This window comes from Euprymna scolopes, chromosome 39, assembly GCF_053919585.1.
Source record: "Euprymna scolopes isolate OS-2025 chromosome 39, ASM5391958v1, whole genome shotgun sequence".
Classification (NCBI taxonomy): Eukaryota; Metazoa; Mollusca; class Cephalopoda; order Sepiida; family Sepiolidae; genus Euprymna; species Euprymna scolopes.
Window position 1 is genome coordinate 4,487,218 of NC_136520.1, and position 19,603 is coordinate 4,506,820.

Sequence of the window (19,603 nt, forward strand, 5' to 3'; positions counted from 1 at the left end):
GAGATTTTTTTTTTTTCACAGTGGTAGTTAAGATAGTCATTCCTTCGTTATTAATGAAATTCGATTTTCTTATTTAAAACTAAAGCTATTTGATAGATTTATATGATTTTTGGAATATGAGTACATACAAAGATTTTTCTTACTTTTGCTTTTTAACGGAGGCAGAATCTTGGACAAAAACGGAATTTTGTTTTGACAAAAAAAAAAAAAAAAAAAAAAAAAAAAAAGCTGAAGAACTAGTTATAATAAGTTATTTGACTATCACAATGTTTTCAAAATGGTGGGTTTGTTACTCATAAAATAAGAGTACTCACAATGTTTTCAAAATGGTGGGTTTGTTACTCATAAAATAAGAGTACTCACAATGTTTTCAAAATGGTGGGTTTGTTACTCATAAAATAAGAGTACTCACAGGGCTTTACATTGCGAGTGAAACAGTCGCATTTGAGAGATTTTTCAAAGTGACGACTAAAAATAAATGAAAACGTTCATCTTTTGGCGATTGCAATTCTTTCACTGACAATCTTCCAAAGCTCACTACTGAATGAAAAATATCTTAAACTTTTTTTTTTTTTAATAGAAAAGAAAAAAGTTTAAATTATTTAAACAATAAAAGTTTAATAGAACAATATTTTTTTTTTAACGAAGCCTGTTTAAAAAATATCTGAAGAAATTAGAATGTTTATACCTTCAAGTATCAATATAAAGTTTGTTGTATATTTAGAATTACACTTGTTTAAAAAAATCACAGAAAAATCTTTATGATATACATACTCATCACAGAACGAAGATGTTATATTCTAAAAATCATGTGAGTTTGGCTAGTGACTTTTCTATTTGGATAGTAAACAAAAATGTTTGGTTGTCAAAGGTCAACTAAAGATAATTTTGTCCGTAGAGCCCGACTCATAATACTCATACTCATAAAATAAAGTTAGGATTAGTTAACACTAACCCTAACTCTAACCATATTATTCTTGTATCGGAAGACGACTTTGCCACGACACTTCTCCCGATCGACGCCCTCCTACACGCCCGTCTGCGACGGCCTCTTTTTGAAGGGCACATCGAGTTTGGGCTCGAGCCTAGGCAGCATCGGACTGAGTCCCCCGCAATTGTGGTGAGCGGTCCCACCCGTTTACCCCTGGGTGGTTTCACGTTCTCTTGAACTCTCTCTCTCTCTCTCTCTCTCCAAAGTTCTTTTCAACTTTCCCTCACGGTACTTGTTGACTCGTCCCAGCGGTTTTAAGTATAATGTTTTGTTTGGTGTGCGTGTGGGGGGGGGTAGAGAAAAGGAATTAGAAAAAATTAAAAAAAAGAAAGAAAATGATAACCACAGAATGAGTAACCATTCTTTTTTTTGTACTTTCAAAATGGCTGCCATTTAAAAATTAACTTACTATCATCGAGAGAAGGGTAAAAAGATGTGATATATTGGGGTTCATCCTTCATTGATTCCGGATAATTTGGTTTTCCTCTTTCCCGGAGACGTTCAAATAGTTTTTGTTCACGCATCCGTTGAAGATCCCAACTAAAAAAAAAAAAAAAAAAAAAAAAAAAAAAATTGTTAAAATGTTCAACACGTGTTTCCTATAGTGACATTTCAAAAATCAGTTTTCAAGCTTTTCAATGTCAAACTGAAAATCATTTTTGCAAAAAATCGACATCTAAAAAAACTATAAAAGTAAAAATAAAAGAAAAGAAAAAAAGTCAAGTATCCAGGTTTCCTTTTAAACAAAAAATACAAAATATGAGTAACTGCAAAACATAATTTATATCGAATTGGCTATATGTGGTGGCTCAAAAATTGTCTTTTTTCTGTTAAAGATTATGACATGCTGAAAGTATTGGTGTTAAAATCAAGTTAGAATTATGCATGTAATAATAAAAAAAAAAATTGGTTGATTGTTTTGTTTTACAGGATATCGACCCTTTTATTCAGATTATTTAACATCTTTTTAAAAAAATGTTTAAGCTTCAAGTTCTTTATATCTTCATAAAGTTTAGTTTGGTTGTTTTGTAGAGAAAATTTGTTGCAGAACATGACTGAGTTTTGCAAAGGGAAAGGAAAAAACATTTAAGCCACGAAGATGAAGCCTTTTTAAACCACCTGATCTGGTAGCATCCGTTGGAAAAGAAAAAAAAAATTTAATTAGTAAATTAGCTGACATACTGGCATATTTCCAATATGGCAGCTCTTTAAAACTAATTTTATACTAATTTTAAATATTTTAGTAAATAAACAAAAAATGTTTTTTAATAAAAAATTTTTTTTAGTAAATAAATAAAAAATTTTGGGAATAAATAAAAAAAATTTTTTGTAAATAAAATTTTTTTAGTAAATTTTTTTTTTTTTAGTAAATAAAAATGTTTTTTTTAGTAAATAAATCAAAATTTTTGTTTGTAAATAAATAAAAAAAATTTTTTGTAAATAACTAAAAAATTTTTTTTTGTAAATAAATAAAAACCAAAGAGAAAAAAAAATTTCAGTTTCTCATGCATCATTGTTGTAGAAGAGACCAAAAAAAGATTGGGATTACCGTTTTCGTCTTTTCTCTTCAAGTTCTGGTTTTTGGTGCCTTTTTGTAAAAACTTCATCTTCCAAATTCTAAAAAGCAAAACATTTAGTTGTTAAAAAAAAAAGAAAAAAAAGAAAAAAGAAAAAAAAAGAAGAAAAAAGAAAAAAAAAGAAAAAAAAAAAAAAGAAGAAATCCCATCTTTTAAACAAGATGCGAATCTATGAATTATCATTGAGAAACGATTCGAATGATTTATACAATGAAGATTTACTTCATGAAAACACAGACACAAAAAAAAAAAAGTCTGAAATCTATTGTAGAAAAGTGCAACGTCTGTTAGTGCGAATATATATATATATATATATATATATATATATAAATAAAGGTGGGTTGTTTTTGTTTTTTGCAGAACATAATTAAATTTTTCAAAAAAAAAGTCGAAAAACAAAACGCATCAATGTTAGGTGCATTTCGTCTCAGGAAACCAACATCTTCAGACAGCCTGATCTGGTAGCACCAGTTAAAAATCTTAATATTTAGAGATTTTGTTTTATTAATGTTCAGATTACCATAAAATTCAGCAAAAACGTAAAGTTGAGCGACTGACGAAAAGCAGAAGTTTTTGCACCTGTGGTGCAATGAAGAGGCTCCCATTTTGGGGAGCTGGGGGCTTTTTACTAGTTCTGTACTTGTGAGGAAGCGCACGCGCATGTCATGCAGGTGCTGTGTGATTTTCAAAATATTAGAATATATCAACCAGATTTGACTGACAGCTGTTTGCAAAATCCGGCAGTGTCAAAATCAGGTCAGCCTTGCATGCTTGCAGCTGAATTTGAAAAGAATAAAACATGTTTTTCACTCACTTTCTTCATCGAAAGAGAGGAAACTTGAATTATAATATTGTTTTAAACAGTCGAGGCGTTGGACTATCGAAAGCAGACGGTCGTGTACTAGCAACGCTCATAGCAGTTTTGTGTCGGTCGACGACAGACGGTTGAGGATGACTTTCAAAGTGAAATGCTCATTTTAATTTTTACGAAGAAATAATTTTTTTTTCATACAGACTAGCAGGGCTGCCCGGCGTTCTCAAACCCAAAGTCTTGAGGCGAAGGCGAAAAAGAAAGTGAAAGAAAACGTGATATCTTACCGCGACTCTAAGAGGGCAGAGGAAGTGAGAATGGTTTAAATTAAACGATTAAAAAGTTAAGTGAATGAGTCGACACAAGTGCGTAAATTTAATTAGGTCAAACATCACGCCATAGGGGGATGAAATGACGCAGTCAATTCTGGCTTCAAGCCAGCTAAGGTTTTATTTGTTTCCCCCCATGATGTTGGGGAAAACCAGCACCCCACAAAAAGGGGACTGTCCAAATGAATAACAATTGTCTGATATGAAGGGTTTACGCCACATTGATCAAAGCTTATTGCCTTTGTGAATGTCCCGTCCCTGGCAGAGAGTCAGGTAGATGGTATTTGTTTCGATTCAGTTTCACTTTTATATGAAAAAGACAAACAAACACGCGAGAGGAAATAATAGTGTGAATTTTGTAAACGTCACTCGAATAAAAGATAGAGACGACGTCCCTTCGTAAACCATAGATATTATAATCTAGGGAGTATATAAAAAGTTTTAAGAAATGCTTTCTATTCTATAAGTTTATTAAGTCCAAGTAATTTTAGTACTGTTTTCGTAAATTTTATCAAAAGATATGTCCCATGTATTTGCAATCTTCAATAGTGTCCACATCCAGGGAAAATGCAATTTTCCAAAAAAAATTACTTCCGACTATAAATAATTTTGTATTTGATGAATTTTCATAATTTTTGAATATATTACTATTTTAACACATTTAAAAAAAAAAAAAAAAAAAAAATCCATCTGTCGACTAACAAGTACCATTATTATTTTTATATAAAAAAACTTTACCTCCTCATCAATAATTCAGTTGTTACTTAATTTGTATTCTTTTTCCTTTCTAGGAGAATATATATGCTTTCTATTCTGTAAGTTTATTAAGTCTACAATTCTTTAGAGTCTTAGAAAACTCCTCATCTCTGCCATGACTTCATTTTGTATCTCCGTGTTTCTGAAGCAATGCTATTAATCCATTTTCTATTTTACCTTTATTGACGATCAATAAAACTGAACAAGCCGCACGTACGTGGTCTCCCTCTAGTGCTGCATATGAGATGACGTCACAAAATATTTTGACCAAGTTTCAGGAAAATCTAATGGATGGATCTAACGCGATGGGGTAAAAAGTGTAATTTTTTTGCCATTTTGGGGCATTTTTTTTACCTGTTTGGAGCCCCTGGGGATGCCGAATCACAGAGTAAATGGATAACGGTGCAGTTTCAGGCCTTAACACATGTATATTTGAGTTGACCACCGTAAAAAAAAAAAAAAAAAAAAAAAACGCTATATAGTCAGACATATCAAGTTTTTGTTGAGAAATATGAAAAAAGAGCCACAAAAAGAAGCGCTTTTTAGCACTAAAAGTCCTCGGGGACGCGAACCAGAATTTTGCTTGGGTCACCCATACTGGACTTATATTAAGAACAATGGTCTCCAAATTTTGGCAAAGTTTCAGAAAAATCTAATGGATGGATCAAAAAATTATGGGGCAAAACGTGTGATTTTTTACATCTTTTTAGCCCCTGGGGGACAACGGGAATTTTCGCAAAAATATTTTTTAATGCGCACATCTATTTAATGAAATACAATCTGTGGCAAAATTTCAGGAAAACTATTGGACGGTTATCTGGCAATTGTTCAGACTAACGGATGCACGCACGGACGTCACTGAATAAATAAGTCCCTCTCAGATAAATCGGGGGACCAAAAATACACCATACCATAAAATCTTGTTTGTCGATAAGAGTTTATGCTAACTGTCCAAAGGTTGTGTACATTTCCATGAAATACACGCATCCCAGAGACATTACAGGTGGATCTGCTGAATGGTTGACATTAAAGATTTTCCAATGTCGCTGGCAGCCCAAATTCAAAAATCGGCCTTCAGTGCACTCTACATCGGACAGAACAACAGAGGATCTAATGTTAAAAAAATGATGCTGCACCCTCCAAAACAACGCAGAAAATCTTTGTCTTTGATGTCCTGATATGCACACATATGTAAAGTGAAACCTCCTTCTAACCGCTTGTACTTCAGCTATTACTCAGCATAATTTATATTTTTTTTCTTGCTACCAGTATATGTAATGCCGAAAAGTTTTCTATTCTGTAAGTTTATTAAGTCTATGACTGTTCAGCAATGACTTATCTCCATTTTGTGTTTGTTTTTGAAACAACATTTTTTTCTTATTCCTTTCAGTTTTATTGTTGTTGATTATCAACAAACTCGTGTGTGAAATATAACATGCGATGAGAGTTTATGCTGCCTGTCCAAGGGTTGTGTGTATGTCCACCAAATATGCATGCACACAAATTTTTTTTTTAAATTTTCGGTTGTGAAGATATTTTTTATTCATAGAAATTAGTATTTCACACATGCTTGCTAGGTTTGAAGGAGTGGGAAAATGTTTTTTATTGGTTGAAAAATCAAAGAATTGATGTTTTTTTTCTATATTTTGGCAGCAGATGTAGCTCTCTCTCTCTCTCTCTCTCTCTCTCTCTCTCTCTCTCTCTCTAGGCAACCCACCAAAGAAGAAAAAAAAAAAAAAAAAAAGATGTAGCTTGAAGGTATTGCTTTGACTATCTTTCATTTCAACTCGATGCAGAAAGGACGAAATGAAAAATTAAAAAAATAGAATCAAGAATGTGTTGATATGCACACCTATGCAAAGTGCAACTGACACCTCATCTGGACAGGACGTGTTGGAAGTTATTGAAACGCAGTTTTTTGTATTAAAGAACCTTTTTCCCCCCCCAGCTGGAAAAATAGTAAAAAAGCAAAGGAAATGGCAGAAACACTAGAGGATGACCTCCAATCTGTAGTGGAATGGGGACAAAACGGATGGTCACATTCAATGCTGCCAAGACTAAGCTTGTATCCTTCAATAATTACAAGAAACCTTCTCTACCACCAATAGCAATGGCCAATGACTCTTTATCTGAAAGTACTTCCTTTAAACTCCTTGGCCTAACGTTTACAAGGAGCATGAACTGAAATAGATACATTGAGAGCATTGCCAAGGCTGCTGCGAAGAAGGTGGGCTCTCTCTACCGTGCTAGAAAACTACTTTCGCCTGAAAGTATCCTATACCTCTATAAGGCCACCAATTGCCCATGTATGGAGTATTGTCACATTTGGGCTGGTACATCTGTACTTGTCTCTCACTCCTGGACAGGGTTCAAAAGAGAGTCGCCAACTTGATAGGTCCTGAACTGTCATCTAGGCTTCAACCTCTGTCCCATCGACGAAATGTTGCATTCCTCTGCCTGTTCTACAAGTACTTTAATGGTGAATGCTCTGACGAACTACAAGTACTTGTACTCACTCGACATGAATACCCCCAACAAACCCGACAAGCAGCTAAATTCCACCCCTTCACAGTAGAGATCCCTACGTGTAAGAAATCCTTCTACTCCAATAGTTTCTCCCCCAGAACTGCTAGACTTCGGAATTCCCAACTGTACTGACATGCAGAAGTTCAAGTGCAATATGAACAGACATCTTGCTGTTCATCTCCCTTCATAATGCCCCTGCAACTTATGTCCCCGATAGCAGCCCCCTACTTCAAAGTGGCACTGTGCCTTGTTTGGGGTGAAAATTGAATAAAAATAATAAAAAGTATGGGGTGAATTCAGCCCAACCGTTCGACTCTTGTATTTTTTTACTTTATATTTTATTTGTTCCGTCATGGAGCAAAGCATAACATTTTAACAGTAGTATGTAGAATCAGCGGCCTAGAAACAAAATGGCCGCCAACTTCTTCGAATGAGTTCAACAAATCTTGTAAATAACGTTTATGACAATGTTTCCTGCAGACTGAAGAAATAAGAATGTTCGAACTTGTCATGGCTGACAATTGCGAAATGATTCAATGAATTGACAAATGTAGGTTAACAGCAAATTCTTGGAGACGTGAATTTTGTAATTTACCATACGCATTGAACCGTTATTCGCAGTCAATTGATGGTTGGAGTTAGAAATCTTGAAAAAAAAAAAAAAAAAAAAAAAAAAGATTTTTTTATTCAACATGAAAAAAACTTTTTTGAATAATGCCGGAATTATCTTGCTTATATTGCAAATTCATTATCGATTTTAATTTATAAGAAAAAAAAAAAATGGCGGGAGAGAGGTGGGTATCCGAAATAACAAAACTGTCAACTTACTTCTGTTCCTTCTAACGTATAACAATTGGCAACAGGGCGTAATCTCCAATGTGGAAGTTCTACTGAAAATGGACGAAAAAATACAAGATTTTTAGTTCAAATTACAAAGTACGTTTTCGACATTTGAGATTTTGAAACGGAAAAAAAAAACAAAAAAAAACAAACATGATTTTTTTTTTTTTTTTTTAGTTGGGGGAATTCAATTGAAATTATGACTAATATGTACAATGCCCCCCCCCATTTATTTTTTCCTTTTTTTCAACGGATCATTATCAATTGGTCACTCATCTACCAAATCATAAAAAAAAAAAAATGTCAATATTTAAACATTTGAAAGGGGTGCTCAGTTTTTAATTACAATGTTCTAATAAATCGATCCCCCATATTGGATACACTTGACGAGAAAGCAAAATTTGTTGTTTCAGAAAAAACTTATTTTCTTTATTTATGGGGAGAGTATTCACATCTAACTTTTTTTAATTTAAAAAAAAAAAAAAAAAAAAAAAAAAAAAAAAAAAAAAAAAAGGGCATTTTATTTGGTTCAATCTTTTCCCCTTGGGTTTTTCTTAGCTTTTCCCCATCAAACTTTTTACTTTTCCCCACTCCCCATCACAAACTTTTTACAATATCAAATGTGTATGTGTATAATTTAAAAAAATTTTTTTTTTTTTAAGGAGATAAATCTTACAAGTCTGAATTAAGTAATGTTGTAATGCCTACGAATTTCCATTCATTACTTCAAAATTATTTTCTTTGTAAAAATAAAACTACTTGATTTCCGCTTAGAATTCAGACCGATCTGAAATCGACTTGTTTTTGGCTTTCATCAAATCGTAAAATAGTGGGCAACCTAGAAAAAGTTGGAAGGGCCTTACTAAAACTGTTTTTGGGATTTTTCTTTCCCCAATCTCACGCCAACAAAATTTTGCCTACGAATAAAACGAATTTTATAAAATTATATTTTTTTTACATACATTATTTATATATTATCAAAAAAAATAAAAATAAAATAAAAACAAATTGATTTGGGAATCTTAAGTAGAGTGACCACTCTGGTGTGTTTGTGGCATTAATAGTAAATGAAAACTACTCAAGACACAGTGATGAGGATGACCATAGACCCCCCCCCCCTCTCTCCAATTTTTTGATTGGCCTTGTGCCTAATTTTGTTTTATGAACTTTTTGTTTTCCAAATAAAATATATAAATCAATTTATATGATGTTTGGAATACGATATTTTTCATTTCATCATGGTTACGTACACCATACAGATTTTTCTTTATTTTTGTTTTTTAATATAAGGGAAATTCTGGACAAGAACCAATTTACATGCTGGCATGTGTTGGATAGCTTTCAGAAATGTACTTCCAAACTTACCTATCTCTGACCAGGTCATTATTCAAGTTACATAATTGACAGGTTTGGGGAGGGGGGAACAAAACAAAGACCAAAGAAAAAGGTAAAAGGAAAGGAAAGAAAAAGGAAAAAAAAGGAAAAAAGAAAAGGAAAAGGAAAAAAGAAAAGGAAAAGGAAAAAAGGAAAAAGAAAAAAAGGAAAAAAAAGGAAAAAGAAAAAAAGGAAAAAGAAAAAAAGGAAAAAGAAAAAAAGGAAAAAGAAAGGAAAAAGAAAAAAAGGAAAAAGAAAAAAGGAAGAAAAAAAGGAAAAAGAAAAAAGGAAAAAGAAAAAAAGGAAAAAGAAAAAAAGGAAAAAGAAAAAAGGAAAAAGAAAAAAGGAAAAAGAAAAAAGGAAAAAGAAAAAAGGAAAAAGAAAAAAGAAAAAAGGAAAAAGAAAAAAAGGAAAAAGAAAAACGAAAAAAAGGAAAAAGAAAAAAGGAAAAGAAAAAAGGAAAAAGAAAAAAGGAAAAAGAAAAAAGGAAAAAGAAAAAAGGAAAAAGAAAAAAGGAAAAAGAAAAAAGGAAAAGAAAAAAGGAAAAGAAAAAAGGAAAAGAAAAAAGGAAAAAGAAAAAAGGAAAAAGAAAAAAGGAAAAAGAAAAAAAGGGAAAAGAAAAAGGAAAAAGAAAAAGGAAAAAGGGAAAAGAAAGAAAAAGGGAAAAGAAAGAAAAAGGGAAAAGAAAGAAAAAAGGGAAAAGAAAGAAAAAGGGAAAAGAAAGAAAAAGGGAAAAGAAAGAAAAAGGGAAAAGAAAGAAAAAAGGAAAAAGAAAGAAAAAAGGAAAAAGAAAGGAAAAAGAAAAAAAAAAGATGGAAAGACAAAAAAAGGAAAAAATCGGTTTACCATATTTTTCTATTCAATCATTTTATACAAATTTTGAAACGACACATGCGTAATGTTTTCACCTGAAATGTGTTCATTACAAATGATATACTACACAAGCACCTAAACTTTGTATTGCTAAAAATTCAGTTGTCACAAATATTTATTTGACATTCTCGCACTTACCTTTTGATCCATCGGGATTTATTTCGTCGTTTGTGTGTCGAATATTGACCCAAACTTTTTCTGAAGGGAAAGGGGGTTCATAATAAGAAACGTAATACAAATTGTCCGTCCGCAAAATCATTTCACCATTTTCTGACAATTCCTGGCACCTATTTAGCGAATCACTGCCGCCGCGATAGGAAAGTTGGCTCTTTGTTAAAGAATGACTCTTCGACGATGACGATTTGCCCGATTCCGAACTTTTCTTCTTGGGAACATTCTCAGCATCAACTCCAAATTTTCTAGTGAAAAAAAAAAAAAAAAAAAAAAAAAAAAAAATTTTTTTTTTAAAATTTTATTTCAAAATTATTACATGATGAAACAAATTCCGGCCTGTGAGGCTCAATTTTGTAAACGTTTAATTTCATACTTTCATACTTATAGCATACTAGCAGATGTACCTGGCATTGTCCGGCATTAAACAGAATTCATACAGATTTTCAATTTCCATTTTCAAGACTTTTCAAAGTTTTTCAAGACCTTCTCCGGACAAAATTCAAGTTGTCAAAATAAAATTTGGAGTTTGTTTTACTATCCACAGCGATTTGAAAAAAAAAAATGGTAAAAAATCAAATATACAACAAATAAATGTTACCATCTATATATATAAAAGCGAAAATGTGTGTTAGTGTGTGTGTGTGCGCACATTTTGTGTATGTCCACCAAAGGCTTTTTTCGCGGGCTTCTCGGTCAGCTCACTCCTTAAAACTTTTTATATGCTGTCTAAATCATAATATCTACCAGTTAAGAACAGGGGGTTGTGTCTATCTTTAATTTGCCCGACTTTTACTCGTTATTTTCGAGATATTTTTCAAGAGCCGCGTCTTCGTTACACATTTCAGTATAAAAAAAGCGAATGCTGGGGAAACAAACTGGCTTGCTTATTAAGGTCAAACTAATTTGACCTTAATACGGTCAAACATCACGCGACCTAACTTTCTCGCAACCGTCAATTTCACTTTATAAACGTTAAATTAAGACAGCTTTCACTTCCTCTCCCCTCGTGGCCGAGATGGTTAGGTGGCTGGGTTTTTTTTCCCACTTTCGTCTCCACCTTCGCGTCAAGGCTTCGGGTTAGAGCCTTCCTTTCTACTAAAACTTTTTTTTTTCTTTTACGTTTTTTTTTTTTTTTTTTTTTTTAAACAGGGTTATTTTGATCTACCCCCCCCCTCCCTAAACACACACCTCCAAACACCTGGGCAATGCCGGGTACCCCTGCTAGTCTATAATATAAATCTCACCTGTGTTTAAATGTATGTTTGTATGTCTGCTTAAAACTATTGACAGAGGCAACAGATTTTCACGGGTTTTAAAGCTCAACCCTTCGGACAACAAATATAAAAAAAATTGGCTAAAAACATAAATTCCTTCACCCTCAACTGGGCACTTTTCTATGGGGAGGGGGTCAATTTTTTCGCCAATATTTTTGAAAGTCGTCCCCTCTTTTCGATTGACTAGCCTTAATTTAAACCTACATCACTTCCGGTTTGAGGGTGTTCGTAACAGCAAAGACGTCACATTTTTTTTCCCTCTTCGTGGTACGGGTTCGAGCCTGCCTGCATACTACCACGTTTTTTTTTTTTTTTTTTTTTGCTCAACACACACACACACACACACACACACACACACACACACACACACACACACACACAACGCCAGGCATTCAAACTAGTAGCTCAGAAAAGTTACTTTGCAACCTACATGCATAATTTTTTTGTGTGTGTTTTTAAAGTAGTTTCAAATATTTTTTATTTCATTTCAAATATAAATTCTTTATGACTTCATTTCCAACCAATCAGCCTAATTTTAAATTATCACGGTGGGGTATTTGCCACTGGAGAGTCCCGACTGCGCAAGGAAAGTAATTTTTTTAAGAGAGAAGGTGAGGGGTAATTTTATTTATGGTGACCGGTACTACTCCTCCTCCTCTTCTGCTCCCACTAAAATAAAATTACAATTGTGAACAAAAATAGATGGAAATTTTAATCTTTCTCAAAAAACTACCGAAAGTAGTTTTGTGATAAAGAAACATAATTCTTGAATACACAATACTATGCAAACCAGAACAATGTATTTCGATTTTATTTCCAATATTCAAAAAAAATATTTTAATGGTATTTTTTATTCATACTCAAAAAAGAATTTAATAGCATTTATTTCGATTTTAGTTTTAACTAGTCTGGGTGCCCGGCATTTCCCGGGTGTTTGAACTTGTCTGTTGAGAGAAAAAAAAAAGTGGTGGTAGGTGAGCAGACTTGAGTGCGTGCCGCGAAGGAGGAAAAGAATGTGGAAAAAAAAAAAAAAAGTCTTTGCCGTTGCATCCATCGCCAAATCGGAAGTGGTGAAGGTTTAAATTAAGGCTAGTCAATTGAAAAGAGGTGATGACTTTCGAAAATATCATCAAAAAAAAAAAAAAAAAGCGACCCACCTCCCTGTAGAAAAGTGGCCAGTTGAGGGTAAAGGAATGATTGTTTTTAGCCAATTTTTCGATATTTGTCGTCCGAAGGGTCAAGCTTCAAAATGATACCAATCTCGTGAAAATCCATCACCTCTGTCGAAAGTTTTATGCAGACATACAAACTTACATACATACATTTAAACAGGTGAAATTTATATTTGACACAAATTTTCACAGGACATAAAGTATATAATTTTCAAGACATTTTCCATATTTTCAAGGATTTCTTGAGGTAATATAATAGAAATAAAGCTATTTCAAGGCAAAAATCAAAATTCAACGAATTATAAAGTCTGTTAAAGTCGAACATTCAACCTCCAGAAGTAATTTATGAATTTTATTCAAGTAATTTATATAATATGCCATAGGTCCTTTTCATGCAGAATTTCAGAGATTGACTCTAGGATATTTTTTTTTTCTTTGTGGAAATTGCCCGAGACAAGGCATGAAGCCACTTGATGTAAGGAGCTACGTGAGGTCACACCAGAACACAACAGTTCAAGAAACGTCTTCACACGACAAAACAAATAATTTTTCCCGGCAAACGATCATAAGCACACACGGATGACCTGCCACCCTCGTAAAATACAGCAAAATCAAAAACTTTTGATCCTCGTGAGCCGTGTCTCGCAGTCAGACGTAACTGATGGCTGACTGGACGATAGATACGAACATCGTTTTGTTTATTGTAGAATAGATTACATAGCATTTTTTTTTTTAAAATGTAATGTAAACCAACATCTTGTTAATCTTTCATAGGCATCGTCCCATATAGGAGCCCCTTACATCCAAGTGGTGATATATGGTGAGGGTGAACGTGAGAAAAAAAAAGCTTGATATTAGTGATGGGACGATTCCAATATTTCCCCCCCCCCCCGATTCCAATACAATTACCGAATCCGTGCTAAATTTTTGATTCCAATACAATTACCGATTCCGAGTCTTTATAAATCTCTAATTATTTAGCTATAAGATTGCTATTTCCCCTGATTTTCGTAAAAAAATATGTTAAATATGCAGACATTTTCCTAAACGTCAAAATACACTTGTGGCAAATGATCTATCGATTTTAGCTTCACTGGTCATTTAAAATCAATAAATATTTATTATTTTATCATTATTACCAGAAATGGAAGATTTTGGTTTAAACAAAATCAAATAAAAACAAAAAAAGACAATTAAAAGAATCATTTTGGCATCGGAAAATAGGCATCAATTTTTCATTTTACAGATATCTCCAAATCTTCCGATTCATCGTCCTAACACTACTTGATATGCAATATTCTACTTTACAATTTACAGCGGATCAACTTCTGGCCAAAATAATACAGTGATCATGTATGGAATGATCACAGAGTCTGAAAATATTTGGGGACATTATTAACATTTGAAGGTGAAAAAAAAAAAAAAAAAAAAATTTTACCTTTCTCTTCGTTTGAGAAAATTAAACTTTTTGCTTCCTCTGTCACCGGGCGTCGTCGTCGTCGTTGTCGTGGTGGTGGTGGTGGTTGTTGTTGTTGTTGCGCCATCACTGCTAGCCTGGGTTTTGGGAATCGTGTGGGGATGGTGTGGGTGAGAGTGCGGAGACGGGTGGTGAGAGTTCACCGGATCCCCTTTCTGTTTCAGAATGGACAAACGTCGATCCATACGATCCAAACGGCATTTTAACTGAAAGGACAAAAAAAAAAAAAAAAATTTATAAAACAAAAAAAATTTTTTTTTTTAAGTTTGAGAAAGTTTATTTTATTAAAAACAAAAATTTTTTTTTAATTTATAAAACAAAAAAATTTATAAAGCAAAAAAATTTACAAATTAAAAAAAAAAATTTTTTTTTAAGTTTGAATAGAGAAAGTTTATTTTATAAAAAAAAAAAAAAAAAAAAGTCACCACTTCATCTAAAAAAATTCAGAAACTTTTTTTCTTTTTACGATGGAGTCACCACTTATCAAGATCCAGATGCCACTCAAGGATAAGGGTTAAAGAGTGCACAGTAGTCAATGGGACAATATCATTAATCGTTAGTAGTGGAAATTTGGTAAATTGGATGACATAAGGGGAATGGTTCATCAAAAACTTTGAATAGAGAAAGTTTACTTTATTTAAAAAATTATAAAAAAAAAATTTTTTAACATGATAAATATTCAGTTATGTTTTGAGATTGAGTTATGTAAAAAAACAAAAAAAAACAAAAAAAAACTTCCATTTCATCAGGTCATTGCAAAATTTTTTTGCCAGTTTCTAGAAGAGGCATTTCGAACCATTGTAATTTACTTGAACAACATTGTCATTACTTGAACAACATTGTCATTACTTGAACAACATTGTCATTACTTGAACAACATTTTCATTACTTGAACAACATTTTCATTACTTGAACAACATTTTCATTACTTGAACAACATTTTCATTACTTGAACAACATTTTCATTACTTGAACAACATTTTCATTACTTGAACAACATTTTCATTACTTGAACATATCACCACGATTAATTAATAACTTGTTTTTTCAGATTATTAAAGAATCATTCATATTTTTCTGGAATATTCTTACCCATGTTGATCCAAAAACGACTTTCTTTGATCAACAGAAAGGAAATCATCTTTCATCATGATAATGCTCGTCCTCACACGGCACCACTGACCAAAGATCTCCTAGGAGAATTTAGTTGGCAAATCTTGCCTCATCCTGCATATTTTCCTGACCTAGATCCATCAGATTATCATTTATATATATATATATATATATATATATATATATATATATATTTTTTTTTTCATGGCTGACAGAACGAGAGCATAAAACTCGCATGGATTAAATAAAAGGTTCTGTTTGAAATTCTATGCAAATTCTCAAATTTGACAGAAAGATTCCGAAGTTTGAAAGGGAGAGGAGGGTGTTATAGTGACTTACCCACTCACTCATAATGGACTCTTCTAACCATTATAAAAGCAAGGTTAATACTTTCGTGGAGGATGAAAAATATTGCGACCTAACGCGAGACTACAGACTAACCGTCAGAAATACTGACTATCTCCTTGTATTTACTTTCTTGTGCAGGTCATCGGAAGACATTTTCCTCGTAAAATTATTAAGATATTTTCAATTGCTTATAATATTAATAATTTATAATTATTACTATTAAAAACAAAAAGACACGTTGCTAGCCTATTTCTGCTCGATCGTTATTTTCATGGCAAGTGCTCCATTGAACTCCAATCTATAATTCCCTCTTGCCAAACTTTAAAAAAAAAAAAAAAAAAAAATTTGACTAGCTACAACCACTATACGATTTCCCCGATTCTAACTGTGGCTAAATCTAAACGCAGGTTGTATGAACAAAACTTATTTTCCTGAACTGCCCACCTAGGGAACACTGCTCCACTGGCCTGCTTCCCAGCTGAATACAATATGGTAGCCTTCAAATCCAATGTAAACAAGTTCTTGTTGAGCCATCTCCATAAATAATCAAATTCTAGCTAACTTACACCATTAACAATTACTGAACTGCCACCTTCCATTTATTAACCCTTATCCTCGAGTGGCCTTTGTGCCTTGATAAGTGGTGACTTCCAAGTGTATATAAAAAAACAAACAAAAAAACAACAACATTACATTAAAATTAGAATATAAAGATGTTCTTGAGGAGTTTCTGGAAAGTTCTAAATATAGAATAGGAAAATATATATATATATATATATATATATATATATATATTTTTAAACTTCTGGAACGTTTTAAGTCATAGTATTCCATTTTGAGCATTTCTAGAACTTTCCATTCACCAAAACTATAAAAACGCTGATAATGTCAGCACTTGGCCTTCGGGACAAGATCAAAGTGTAGTATCTGTTCTTCAGATGCTGCACTTCCATTTCTTGTTCTCTGTCGGTGGAGGAGAAATCCTTCACGACTGAGACAACTTTTATTTTTGTTCCTTTTCTCCACGTTAAAAAACGACCCTGGTGTCTAACTCTGTCCCGTGGGGAGGCATTGCAAATAGGAACGTCAACTCATCAGTCAGTCAGATAAGAGAGTCAGCAGATTGATGCTGCTGCAGTTGCAGTTTGTTAGACGCTGACTAGATTAACTCCGGCCAATATTTCCTGGAATCTAAATCTGGTCAAAAAGGAATCTTATAAAGAAAGAACCAATTACAAGCAACTCTATAAAAAAAACTGGACATTTTGTAATTATAAAGATTTTATGACATTCTCTCTGACAAAAGAAATATTGTTTATTAATTCTCAATGACGCAGCTTTTCTTTAAAGCGTGAACTAGTCTGAATTAAGAACTTGCTTATCTCCCTTTGATCATTTGTAAATATTTTTGTTTCTTTTTGGTTTTATGTACAATAAATACTTTTTATTTTTCTTCAAACTCAGAGTTTTATTTTTTTTTTTTTTATGTACGTTGCATGTTTAATAACCCTAGACTCAAGCACGTAACATGAAAAAAAAAAAAAAAAAAAAAAATTCTTTGCAACAGTTAAAATCTATTTCACCCAATACTTATTTGTTATGTCATGAGTCTTTGCGACAGAAAGATTCCTCGAGTTCGACAAGTATTTTAATGGTGGATGCTCCGACAAACTACAAGCCCTTGTACCCACCCCTCGACGCTAATACCCCCGACAAACCTGACAAGCAGCAAAATCCCACCCCTACACAGTAGAGATCCCTAGATGTAAGAAAAACTTCTACTCTAATAGTTTCTTCCCCAGAACTGCTAGATTTTGGAATTCCCTTCTGGGTTCCCGTTTCCCCAACTGTACTGACATGCAGAAGTTCAAGTGTAATGCGAACAGACATCTTGCTGCTAAACTCCTTATATAGTATCCCTGCAACTCATGTCCCTGATAGTACATCGAAGTGGTACTGTGCCTTGTTTGGGGTGAAAATTGAATCTATAATATAAAAGCGAAAATGTGTGTTTGGGTGTGGGGGGCTTTTTTTTGTAGGGGGGGGGTTACTGTTTCTTAGAACTTTTTATATACTCCCTAGATTATAATATCTCCGATTTACGAAAGGAGGTTGTCTATCTTTTATTCGAGCAACTTTTACACGTCATTTTCACGCTATTTCTTCCTCCCTGCGTGTTTCTTTGGCTTTTCCGTGTATAAACGAAACTAGGAAAAAGAAGTTTGTTCTCGGCTTTTTGTGCCAGCACGTCCAGAAACGATGAGCTTTGATCAATGTGGGGAAAACCCGTCATATTAGACAATTGCAATTCATTTGGACACTCCCCTTTGTGTGGGGAGCTGGTTTTCCCCCAACATCTTGAGGAAACAGACAAATAGGGCAGCTGGCTTAAAACCAGAATTAACTGCACGATTTCATTTCTCTATGGCATGATGTTTTATCGAGAACAGCAGACGTTTGTTTTTAACTGTTCAATTTCAACCATTCCCACTTCTCAGCCCTCAGCGTCGTGTCTTTCTTTTCCACCTTCACCTCAAGGCTTCGGGTTCGAGCCTACCTGCCCCCCCCCTTTCTTTTACATCTCCAAACACCCAGGCAACGCTGGGTAATCCCGCCAGTATAATAATAATAAAAAAAAAAAAAGACATATTTGAAGAAGGTTCAAGGTTACATCAATCAAAACGTACGGACAACATTCAAGATGAGAACAGTAATCTAAAGGATTACAAAAATACAAAATATAAATCCTTATCTCAAAAATACAGAAACATAATGCCTATTTTTATTGGTGAACTTCCACACCCAAACCCATCACTTTCCAATTTTTGACCCCACGAAACGAGATGCGATAAAGGTTGTCATCATTTCCATAATCAAGCACAATAATTGACCTAAAGTCAACACGAATGCTTGACAAAGTCTGCGGCTGATAAGAGTCTGACCTTTGTTCGACACCAATGTGCAGTCAGCACCAACCCTATTCGGGTTTAACCGGCTTCCTCCGGAGGAGGAAGTTTCATGGGAGTATGAAATTCACAAGCGGTCCCCAATCGCATGTATATCCTTATTAGGAGAGATGACGATGTTAGGTTTTTGCAACTTTTGCAGGGAGGTGTCAACGTCCTACATACAGCACCTGGTCTTCCCAAATTGGTCACCCATTTTAGCAATGACCAGGCTCAACGTTGCTTAACTTCGGTGATCTGACGGGGACCGGTGTGTCAACGTGATTATGCTTATGACACCAACCGGTGTGTCAACGTGATTATGATTCCGACACCGGGTTCTCCCATCACAATAAATGTGAGTGGGAGGGGCTTGTGTTTGGTCGTTTTATTTTACGGTATATCAACCATTTTTCAAATCCATAATTTTGGTAAAAGTTTTTATGCTACAATTTCTTTATATCTCTAAATATTTATTTATGTTTGTTTTTGTTGTTTCACTTTGCAGAACATGATTGAGTTTTGCAAAAGAGAAGGAAGAAAGAAACAATAGCATCAATGTTTGGATACATTTTTAGTCTGGAAACCAGTATCTTAAGACAAGCCCGATCTGGTAACATCAGACAAACTTGTGCGACAGCATTTTCGTGCACGCGGATAATAAATAGACCAATGAAAACACATCATCCTAAAGTGGAGTTAATAAGCTGTGGTTACCACAAGGTTTCATTTTTTTTTTTTTTTTTTTTTTTTTTTTGAAAGAAAACCTGACATCTTACCTCTACACCATGATACGACCGGAAGTGTAAAGCGTTCAAATTTAACAGTCACTCAAAAAGATGACGTGCAGAAATGGTATTGAATTATTTTATTTAAAAAAAAAAAAAAAAAAAATACAACTTTATGTGTGCACATTAAAAAAATTTTTTTTTTACATATTGAATTATTTTAATAATATAATAAAAAAAAAATGCTGGTAAAAATCTATCCAATAAATGTCAACAATTGTGCCAAAATATGTTC

The 19,603-nt window shown here is 33.4% G+C and overlaps 1 protein-coding gene across 4 annotated transcripts in view; it reads right to left on the reverse strand.

Annotated features, from left to right (window-relative positions):
- Nucleotides 1–19,603, reverse strand: part of LOC145263621 (uncharacterized) — a 186,588-nt gene that overhangs the window by 9,305 nt on the left and 157,680 nt on the right. For 2 of the 4 annotated variants that reach the window (XM_080120462.1, XM_080120464.1), the window contains exons 2-6: nucleotides 14,136–14,380; nucleotides 10,216–10,496; nucleotides 7,819–7,880; nucleotides 2,541–2,608; nucleotides 1,401–1,531 (exon numbers count right to left, since the gene is read on the reverse strand). In XM_080120462.1, coding sequence (XP_079976588.1) covers nucleotides 1,401–1,531; nucleotides 2,541–2,608; nucleotides 7,819–7,880; nucleotides 10,216–10,496; nucleotides 14,136–14,380 — 787 coding nt within the window. The remainder of the gene's footprint in view (nucleotides 1–1,400; nucleotides 1,532–2,540; nucleotides 2,609–7,818; nucleotides 7,881–10,215; nucleotides 10,497–14,135; nucleotides 14,381–19,603) is intronic. The other 2 variants (XM_080120463.1, XM_080120465.1) reach the window with 1 other exon arrangement.